Source organism: Suillus clintonianus, assembly GCF_016758775.1.
Source record: "Suillus clintonianus strain FC179 chromosome Unknown DEU56scaffold_235, whole genome shotgun sequence".
In the NCBI taxonomy this organism is placed as follows: Eukaryota; Fungi; Basidiomycota; class Agaricomycetes; order Boletales; family Suillaceae; genus Suillus; species Suillus clintonianus.
In genome coordinates this window covers 1-11,002 of record NW_024539459.1, presented here as the reverse complement: position 1 = coordinate 11,002, position 11,002 = coordinate 1, and the positions used below count along the sequence as shown (strand labels likewise).

The 11,002-nt window shown below is 49.3% G+C and overlaps 2 protein-coding genes across 2 annotated transcripts; both read left to right on the top strand.

Annotated features, from left to right (window-relative positions):
- Positions 1–1,219: 1,219 nt before the first annotated feature.
- Positions 1,220–4,465, top strand: DEU56DRAFT_762479 (uncharacterized protein; the record flags this gene model as incomplete). Its single annotated transcript, XM_041350704.1, has 11 exons — positions 1,220–1,429; positions 1,508–1,742; positions 1,784–1,851; positions 1,956–2,063; positions 2,254–2,369; positions 2,421–2,505; positions 2,564–2,611; positions 2,869–3,238; positions 3,292–3,680; positions 3,733–3,920; positions 3,973–4,465. The coding sequence occupies 11 exons, from the start codon at positions 1,220–1,222 to the stop codon at positions 4,463–4,465; spliced, it is 2,310 nt and encodes a 769-aa protein (XP_041200653.1).
- A 2,356-nt stretch (positions 4,466–6,821) lies between these two features.
- DEU56DRAFT_940066 (uncharacterized protein) lies at positions 6,822–9,300 on the top strand (the record flags this gene model as incomplete). Its single annotated transcript, XM_041358883.1, has 9 exons — positions 6,822–6,974; positions 7,031–7,108; positions 7,156–7,404; positions 7,459–7,513; positions 7,906–8,054; positions 8,106–8,153; positions 8,257–8,322; positions 8,378–8,813; positions 8,843–9,300. 9 exons carry the CDS (start codon positions 6,822–6,824, stop codon positions 9,232–9,234), a joined length of 1,626 nt encoding a protein of 541 aa, XP_041200652.1. The 3' UTR covers positions 9,235–9,300.
- Between the last annotated feature and the right edge of the window lie 1,702 nt (positions 9,301–11,002).

Sequence of the window (11,002 nt, the reverse complement as noted above, 5' to 3'; positions counted from 1 at the left end):
GTCGCAGGTTACGGTAGGGAGCCAAATTTGCGGAGACAGCATCTCTGGCGCGTTCCTGTCTCTTCTGAGTTGCAAGCAAGCTAGACGTCTTGTAGGAATGACATGATGCACGATGCCTGTTGAGTCCACGTGCATCCGTCGCCCTCTCCCAAGAGCAACCTGTACCACCGCACGACACCATTAGCAAAAACAAGCTTGAAAGGAGGGCGACAATCCAAAGAGATCCTGCAAGGCCCAGACGCATTGCACTTTTGAGTTGCTAGCAACTTGAAGAAGATGCGGCTAGCTTCAACTGCGAGGCAACGGCAGTCGTTCGAGTCTTTGAGATGCAACTATGTCATACAGTTCTTCAAAGTTGATGCTAGTAAGCGGCTACATATAGTACCTACGGTCCAATTTCAACATTAATTGAGTGTGGTCATAGAGCTCACTGGGGACTTACCTGTTTTGTACTGCCGCGTCAACTGTTCCATTGCCCTTCGGCAGTATGTTCCGTACACAATCCGCGACGCGAGACCCCAAATTTAATGGTTCCGGTGCTTCCAAATCAACATGAACTACTGCGTTGCACGTATTTCATGGTCTGACTCACCCGGCCATTCCCTCAGTATTGGACCGTGACCGCTGACCCTCCCGCAGTTGGCAGATTCTGGTGATTGCGAAGTAGTCATCGAATGACTTTGGCATGACCTATATCCTTCCGAGTCTTCCTTCAACGTTGTCAACCATGATCGTATTACCAGTAGATGGGTAAGTCAGACCCGCGCTTTCAAGGACTTTCGCTTGGCCGAGCCTCAACGTTGCAACCTCAAGGAGTCGTTCAGAATGAATATGTCCTTTCCTGGCGAGGAGTCTTATAAATTAATAGCTGAGTACTGAATATACTCTGACGATAAGGACTGATGGATGATCCGAGCAACCACTTCTCTCACGCAGGACTCCGCGTTCGGATGTTGCCGACTATTCAATCCTTAGGCCTCCTCCTTTGGTTGAAGTTCTCACAACCCGATACAACCACTAGACAGCATTTGCGATGAGTAGCTCTTCAGAATCAAGAGGTAATTCTAATAAGCCCAGGTTTGTTGTTCCAAATTGTGGCTAAATACTGCACCTCCATTTACTGTATCTTGCAGGGTCGTTATCCACACCACCGACATCTATTGGACCTAGTAGCTCCCCTCTCAAGTGTAGCACCCCTCCCACGTGTAGCTCGCCTCCCATGAGTAGCCCTCGCATCCCGTCACGCGCAAAGACTGTTGCCAATAATTCTGCCCTTCACGTTGATGAGTTTAGCACTCCAAATCCAATGCAGAGCTTGGGTAACGGCGGTCATCGCAAGCGCCCCATCACGTATGGCTTAGTTCAAGGTGGCCTCCAATATGAGGATTGCAACCCACCTACAAAGAAATTCAAGAATCTCCAAACTACGGTGTGTTCAGTGGAATTTTAGACGTCCAGATTTTCATATATATATTTTTAAGTGGAACACTCCTGCCGCCCTCACCAGAAGCTACAAATTATCTCAACGAACGCAAGCTCGAACTATCGCGCATCACTCGCCGGCTATAGCCGCGAGAATGTGATATCAACGCCTTCGCTGCCGCAACTAGATCTCATAAGAGCTATCCTTGAAGGTGAAGAAGACTTGTCCCAAACAGAGATGAAGGGGATTGACGCTCAATTGGTGCTATCTGCAACATCCTCGAGGGATGCAGGAGTTACGGCGATAGGAAACAAAGGTTGTAGGTTCGACCCCAGTGATATCGGGCCTTGGTGCCGAAAGCTCTTCAGATGAGTCGGATAAACCTGGGGCAGCTCCATTGGTATCTGGATCTCTTTGCAGTTCAACCTGTACGTCGGATTTGGAAGAATGACAATTTTTATTATATTTCCTAAGCATGTATGTTCTTTTCAATGTAGTTTTTAGTTTCAAACCTGGAATTCGAGTTTATTAGGTTTCCTCGACGATCAGGACGCGTATGTTGAATGGGTGCAAGTTCCACGGCAAGTGTTCACCCATTACTGTAGTATCCTCAGTCAATGAACAAACAAGTCGAGTCAAGGTTCGCACTCGGCTCAGGCCGAGTTCTTTGGTCTGTGTGCATATTCGTCAATACCGTCCCGCTTGCCCTTCTCAGATTCACATAAGCAAGCGTCGCAATGGGGAAAGTTTGCTAAGTGTTAAGAAACCAATTGTGCAACGTCGTCAGCTGTGAGTTGCCATATTTGGTATAATTACTTCACCCGGTTCAGCCCCTCTTCAAGGTTAAGACCACTGTTATTATCCCGTCATCATTCTGCTTGACCGATAAATGTTACACTATATCGACCATTCACGTTAACTTTATGGAGTCCTGGATGCCGCATCAGTAAGTCAATCGAATTGAACGATCAATTTGAAAATCACTATTGATATACAGAAGGCCTGAGCGTTTTCAACCAAACGAAATTTTCGGAGATCCGGGGGAGATCACAGTCTTATCATCGAGTCACAATGAAGGGCAGGTGCGTAAATGTAATTCTATGCGAGCAACAGCTAGTAATCACCGTCAATTGCGCTTAGGTTTTACATGTTCATGCCCTAACATCATTCCCCTATAGCAAGTTTTTGGTAAGTTGCATGAGGTCCGCTTGACGCGCAAATTCCCGGGTCAGACTGGTTGGAAAACAGGTCAAGCTTCGTCGACCATTCTCATCTTGGCCCACTGGCAGTGTCGATCTAATAATAAAACATTTTCGATTACAGTTTACAACTCAATATTGATGTACTGGTATCCGCTATTTAATTCGCCTCCCTCGAATTCTCCCTCTACTCCAAATCCAAGCCCACCATCATGTCGTTTCGTACTTTACCATACGACTCAATAGATCCCTCCAGTTGCACCAGGCGGCGGTCCGCCCTGCGGCCTCACACCCCAGGATTATCGCATCGCATATTTCCTTACTCACGCAAGTACTAGTGGTCGTGACGCACACTCCGACTCCGCATCGTTGGCGTCGACGAGCTTGATATCAGCTGACACGACCAGTAATATGGGCCCGGGTGACACGGAGGGAAAGCGGTTCAATGAGCACAGTCCAACTGAACAAGTCGCCCTCGCATGGGCGAAAAGGCGCATCATTCTCAACTCCATTACGACCACAGGCTGGTTACGAAACATCACCCCAGAAGAAAAAAAGGTCATGAACGGCTACATCATCGAGCTCGTTAACCAGGCCAACACAAAGTTTGGATGTGGTACGTACTCATTACCATCCCGGATCACGACAGAACTCATTTACAAACACTAGAATTGGAGGCGTCCCCGAGGGTAATAGAAAGCATTCTAAAGGCCCTCTTGCTCAATCGTCGACAACTCTCGAAAATTTCGGAGTATCTCGCCAATCCCTACGACATCGAACCGCCATCAGAGTTCAACTTGTCGGAACAGGACCGCCAAGCTTTCATGGATGACCGCGAAAACGAGTTATTAGACTCAGCCTCGCCCTTCACCTATTACCTTTATGGTCAGGAAGTCACTGATATATCTGTTTTCATCCTTCTGTTCGCAAACCCCGTGGTGGAACACGTGCACATATCACACTGGTACGCTAGCAAAAGCACGCCACTCCGAGATGAGGACATGAGAAGCGAGATCAAAACTACTCCGTCTCAGATGTTAGCAGAATCGGCGGTCTCGGTAAGTTGCCGACTCTAATTCTAGTGTTCACATGTTGATGTATGGTTTACAGGTGAGGTTAGCAATCCGACGCACTGCAAGGGGAAAAAAGTCACCAACAGGCGCCTCCCTCCAATTCAAGACAGATCCATACGCCGATGAGCAGGACGCAATCAATGAAGCAATATTGAAGGCATTAAAGTCTCCCATCCATGGGGCTGCGCTGGAAGCACGTTTGCTATATCTTCACCACCGAGGCATGTGAGTAATTCTCGCTACATTGGACCCGAGTGTTATGCTCACACTTTTTCAGGTTTGCTCTCCGTGGCTCACTGGGCCTGGATCCGCCCGAAAATGCGATCGGTTTAATGGAGGAAGATTCGCAAATAGTACACGAGGCACGACAATACGCACGGGCCACTGGCCTGCTGTTCCCCCAAGTCAGTCGAGATTTGGTGATGGCGGGGTCACACGGGCGTCTGATGCCAGACTACTCCAAATCTGTTTACGTTCCTGATTCCATCGAGGAGCTGATCTTTCCGCGGGCTGATATCGCCCCACCTTCGACTGTGCACCCGCAAATGTCGGCAGCAGTCACGGTGGACTCAGGCTTGTCTGAGGCTGTTGTCCCATCTTCTAGCACAGACTTTAGTATGCCAGTGCCGTCCGAGTCGGCGTATGTTGAACTACCGTATAATTTTGGTGACGACTTCTTTGATTTTCCCCAGACATACCCATTAAATGTTGAACCTGATCAGTACCTAACAGGAGGGTTCATGGGCGGACTCGACCATGACGTGCCATGATATTACACTAACATCATACTACTAGCTAGTGTTTGGCCGTTTCGTTCGCCCTTTTTCGAAGTTTTGGTACATCAGATATCGCATTTGCTCAATTGTACAGTATGATCTACTTATTGGTTACAGAAAATATACGTCCCTTGCGCATTCTTTGACTCTACCCATGGCCCGGGTCTCCGCCATTTGTCCTTAGCTAGTTCCTGCGCTTCCGCGAGGATAAGTGAGACCAATTAGAGAAAATATAGCGTCCTTCAAAAATTAACTACGGTGTATGCGCGTGATGCAACTGCATGTTCCTGGAGCTAGCCTATTAATATTATTCTAATGAGTCATGGTCAACAAAAGTACCGTGGGAAGGGTAACCGGTCAGCTGATCCTGCATCTTATTTGTTCGAGTTTTGTTCCTGTGCTACGCCTCATCGATAAGAGCTACCAGTATCGATGTGCACATGCACTGCATCCTAGTCCGCGTCTGCCATGTCGATACAAAGCCCATCCTCGCAATGGAAAAGTTGAAGCTGGCCTTCAAAAACTATCATGACCGCCATGATCAGTACATTCGCTGTGAGTCCTTGTCGACTTCTCAAGGTAATCTGTAATCACCTCGACGGCGCCTAGGCTATAGCTAGGACCTTACATGCAGATGCCTTAACCAAAGATTTAGGAAACATCGTAGACAATTTTATTCTGTAGCCAGGACCGTTTAAAATCATGAGGAGTCAAGACTGTTTTTCTTGGGCCAGTGGACCGCGAAAACGAGTTATTAGACTCAGCCTCGCCCTTCACCTAATACCTTCATGGTCAGGAAGTCACTGATATGTCTGTTTTCATCCTTCTGTTCGGCAACATACTCGGCGGCCAGTCTGAGGTCAGGAGGCTTTTCAAAGAAGTCTACTATGTGCTGCCAGAATAACATAAAAGGTCATGCCCAAGGCTTCATATCAGCAACTGGAGTAAGCCACATTTATTCCTGTGTGCATTCGCTAACGGATTCTACTACCTGCAGCAACTCATCTGGCAAACTTTGGGACCGAAAAGTCTTGGAGTATCAAAAACGAGCATGGCCTCCCATCACACCCACTGTTGCAGGGAGTTGTTTTATGCGTGCTGGGAAATATTACTGGACGAAGAATTTGTTGACGCGTATCAACACGGTTTTGTTCTGAAACGCGCCGATGATGGCGCTTAGGTTTTTACATGTTTATGCCCTAACCTCGGAGACTCTGATCATTACTGGGCCCACACTGTATCGATGCAGTTGGGCCAGACCCTACTGATTGCTTTGTTTTTTTACTGTCAACTGCAGACGGGACCTGACGTAATTATTGCTGAAGAAAGGTCGGCTGGTTGATGATTGTCGCTGCATTTGATGAGTGGTCTTAACCTCGAAGAGGGGCTGAACCGGGTGAAGCAATTATATGTTGACAACGACTAACTCATTGGTGGCAGTGTCGACATCCGGCCCGACATATTTCCCCGGCAACATCGTTGGCCAATTTTACTTCCTCCGGATATACCATTGGCACACCGCGTGTCTTTTCGCGCTACAAGAGACATTCATTATGCATCGATTCGGGACCCCAGTTACTTATCTTCCCAATGCTGCGACTGTTTTATCGATTGACAAAGTCGTGTACCTCTACTCGACCGTCTGAAGTATCATCGGCGGGACTTTGAATTCGGTACGTTTTCCCATGGCGTTCATCTCACAATTTCGTCACCAACTGAATACTCCTCCACCCACCTGAATTGTTACCGCTTCTCGATGGGGATCATCATACGGACGAACTCTCAATTGCAGACGGGACCCGACGTAATTATTGCTGAAGAAAGGTGAGTGGTCTCAACCTTGAAGAGGGGCTGAGCAATTATACTTTGACGGCACGACTAACTCTTTGTTGGCAGTGTCGACATCCGGCCCGACATATTTCCCCGGCAACATCGTGTCAGGTGTCTCGCCCGATCGTTTTGATCACTGGGCATGTGAACCAGCCCAGGCTGGTCACGTGGTTTTTCGACTCGGCAGCTATACTTTCCAGGCGTCACGATCGGTCACACTGTGACTGGACCGCGGGTTTTCGAGTCGGCAGTTATACTTCCTCCGGATATGCCGTCACCAACTGAAATCTCCTCCACCCCCTGAATTTTTACCGCTTTTCGATGGGGATCATCATACGGACGAACTGTGTACGCACTTCGAAGGTAGGTCAGACGGCCCGCATATAATGTGTTACAAGTTCGGTTCACACCGGTTTGGTTCATCTCACAGTTTTCATTTTGGTAAGATCTTCCCGCGCACAGGAGCTAAGTCCCAGAGGTGCGATCTCATTACCCTCCTCATTTCTTGTAAGTCGAGGAGATGTGCTGGCATCTACGAAACGCGTCCACTAACTCTCTCGATACAGTGGAGAAGAGTCCCACGCCTATCGTTCTCCAACAACATCCAACCCATCCGAGTCCAACACCAGCAACTCAAGTACGATCCCAGTCGCCATCGTCCTCTTGCCTCAATGTAAGTACACTCCTCACTCGTGTTCCTATCTTTGTTTTCTCACTGTTCTTTGACAGGCCGATGCGACAAATTCGGCGAGGGACGACGACATCATCGAGGAGGGTAGGCACGATCCTTACGATGATTTTTTCAGGGTGAGTTCATAGTCTGTCACGCAACTAACACTGACGCGTTAATGCAGTCGTCCCCTACTCCCGATCAGCCCTCCCGCATATCATCGCTTCATCAGTTCTGGCACGCAATCTCACAACATCACCTCCCGGCAGTTAAGCGTGGATTTTTCAGGCGTCGCGCTCACTCCGAATCAAATGTTTCCCCCGATCCTGTACTCAACCAATCGCCAGAAGTAGAAGTCCGAGTAGGTGAGGAACGCGATGTAGCGGCGAGACATCCCGAGGTCGTTGAGGTATACGCTGTGCGCGGGTTCCAGGTGAATTTCGGTTTTATCCCATTGGTCTTCTGATTTTTTCAATATTAATCATAGGGGTATGTCGCAATGGCGCCCAAAAAGAAGCCAAAGCCACCGGTAGTAGCAGGTGGTTCGTTGCAACCGGCGCACATATCAGGCGCTAATCCATCGCACGTCGTCACCGCCCACCAAGCTAGTGACTCGGATTCAATTACCAGATTCAATAAATTCCTCAACAAGATATGTTTTCCCTGTGGGCGCTTCTACGAAGATACTTAGTGCAGATCTGTTTTTTTATCCATGGTACATAATGTTGTCATTCTCGATATCGCTGCTCTTCCCCTACTGTCTACAAGGGAACTGTTGACTTTGTAGTCTCAGGAAAAGAGTACTGGGCGCCACCTTTACCGAGGATGAATTCATCTTATTTCTCCATCGACCCACCTTCCTCTCAAGCACGCGAACCCAAATCCCTGAACTGCCCTTTTGCACTTGACGTCTCGGCGGATGCCGTATGAACAGGTTTTCTCAAGTCTACCTGCAATGTCCTGCGAGATCTACTATACGGCGGTACCTCCTTTGACGGGATCCAGTCAGATACATCCTTTCCCCGAGGCTGCCAGCTTGCGATTCTGACATATGACACTTCCTTGCACTTTTACGATCTGACTGTAAGCGCACAACTCGCATCATTGCATCAAGTTGATGTATACAATTTCTAGCCAGCCTCATCGCCAGCGAGCATGATCGTGGTTTCCGATTTAGAGGAAGTATTTACTCCTTTGCGTGAGGGCTTGTTTGTAGATCCCTGGAAATCTAGGTCAGGAACCTTTACTACCTTAATTATCAACGCACTCTTATTCCCTGTTTAAGGACCGCCAAGCATGTACAACAGTGGCCATCAGCGTGAGCGATACTTGGGACGGCGCACTACTTGACGTGAGTGACCCCAGACTTTGTCCTGTTAGTTGTGCTGACAGAACACCAACTATAGTTCCTCGTAGACTGCGAGATTGCTCAAGAAACAGATGCGGGCCATGTACGATTCTCCAGATACATGAGACACGAGAGGGTCTCTCACATGAACGGTGCTGTAGATCGTTTTCAGTTGGTTCTGGACCGCTGTCCGGTCGACCATCCTGATCACGCAGCGGCTCTAACCAACTTTGCGTGGGCCCGCCTTCAAGGCTATATTCATAACGATCTCCAAAACATTGATACCACCACTTCCCTCTTCCACGAAGCCCTTGCATTGCGGCCGCAGGGCCATCCCGACCACATATTATATCTCTATAATCTCATTTCCGCATTGATCTGGCGCTACAGCAAGGAACGCACCGCCGTCTTCATTCACGAATCCCTGCAGCTGTGCTGCAAGCTACTGCCCCTCTGTCCAGAGGGCACCTACCTTCGTAGCATCGGCGTAGACAGTGCGGGGCCTCTCGACTCAAAACTCCAGTTGAAGAACTCGAATCGGGACATCCACATCTAGCCCGCAAATTTTCGGAGCTGAGCAAGCGCGTTTCCAACGCCGCTCAGGGTTCTGCAGCCATCACCGACAGAGCTGCTGCTGATCGAGCAGCAACAGAGTACAGGAAACTTATAAGGCAATGGGATGCTGTGGTAGCTGAAATATGTGATCTTCGAGGTTTCTCGCGGTTCCTACTTCCACCTTTGTACGAAGATTTGCAAGTGGCAGCTCGCAATGGCCCGGTCATCATCCTCATTGCCAGCAAATACTCATGCAGTGCCATCGTTGTCCCGACGTCAGGAGAGCCCCATCATGTTCGCTTCCCGCGCATCACTCTACCATTGAAGGTCTACTCGATGCATTACCGGAACGTTATCTAGATACCGTCATTGATAATGCAGCACTTGGGGGAGCACTACTTGCTGGTCTAGCTTCGCTTGTACGTCCCAGCCTCTAAGCCCTTGGTCTAGGCTAAAGTTTACTCGTGCAGGCAGGCCGGGGCGGCCATATCATTCGTTGCTACCGTGTTCTTCAAGTGTTCTTACAACCCTGTCTGATTATTGTTCCAGAGATGTCGTCATTTTCGCCAATTTTAATCAAGTACGTGCCCTGTTCTTGGTTCAATTCACTTGCTGTTGTTGATTTTTGTTACTTCTAGGGTGGAATGACATGTTCCAGTCGTGTCGCAGCGGATCCGATCCCTACTTCTCAGTCTCGTTTCGCGAACTCTCGATTGTCACCCCTAAATCTATCTTCGCCTTCCGCACTTCATCGTCACGGGGATCACCACTTTCCTCGAAAGCTCTTTCACCGGAAGCAGAAAGAGCGCGCAGGTGCTCCTCTCGATTCCTCGTGCCTGCACTGTGATCCACGCTCATGCGATCTCGCATAACGGACGGACCGATACTACGGAGGTAAGAAATTGTCGTATCAGCAGTAGATCCAGTACTCACCTTTGATATCCCTCTCTTGGCACCACATGCCTTGGTCGCAACACCATTGGTCTACCCGCGATCACCACCACTACGGCCCTATGGTCTTCAGCAAATCGTGCATATCTCTTTGAATCATGTGAGTGGATGATCAACGAGCATTTAATTCACTTACAGGATTTTGAGGTCCCATTGATAGTAATCTAGTGAGATTGATAGTATGGCTGTGCGTCACAGCGGCACATTGGCATCACCCTTTTTCACCTGGGTAGCCCAATTAGGAAGCCTTACTAGGCTGAACGATAACGTGCCTCGTCAACTATAATTAGGCTAGGATGTAGTAATATCCAGACACCAGTATTAAACCGTGCCCCAAATCACCTTGTATCTCTACCACCACCAAAGCCTAGTACTAATGTTTAAGTAAGCTGGCGCCCCGCCCCAGGAACGTATACCGCCGCCGCGCTCAATCCGGCACTTCCCGCAATGCGCCTATTTTCGTCATAGAGGTTGATTTGTCGGGTTCCCACGACCTTTCCCTTATCCCGACCACATAGCAGGCTGCTCACTGCAGGCAATCGCTGCCGCCTCTATAGCCTGGCCACTGCCCTCTACAACATCTGCCCAAGGCCACCACTGCCCTCTACAACATCTGCTTCATCTGCCTCACCCAAAATCCCAGCACCGCAGTCGTCTCTGCGCCCCCAGCACGTTGCTTGCAGCATTCTGCCTCCCATCCCACTCTACAACACCTGTCCCAGCACGCTGCTTGCACCAACCTGCCTCCCACCTTGTTATCCTTGCCCACCACCGCCCTCTACAACCCCTGCCCAAGTGGTCTGTGCACCCACCAACGCTCTAGTCTCGGCTACTCACCTACGCCCACAGAGTCATCACTTAGGGATCGCACTATTCAGATATTCACCCACCAACGCTCTAGTCTCGGCTACTCACCTACGCCCACAGAGTCATCACTTAGGGATCGCACTATTCAGATATTCACCCACCAACGCTCTGCTCTCAGCTACTCACCTATGCCCACAGAGTCATCACTTGGGGATCGCACTATTCAGATATCTGGTCTCGCACCCACCAATGCTCCGCTCTCAGCTACTCGCCTACGCCCACAGAGTCATCGCCTTATCGTCCTCACAGTTCCCAACCATCCCACCGGCTCCCAATCTCGTCTCGCACCCACCAACGCTCTGCTCTCATG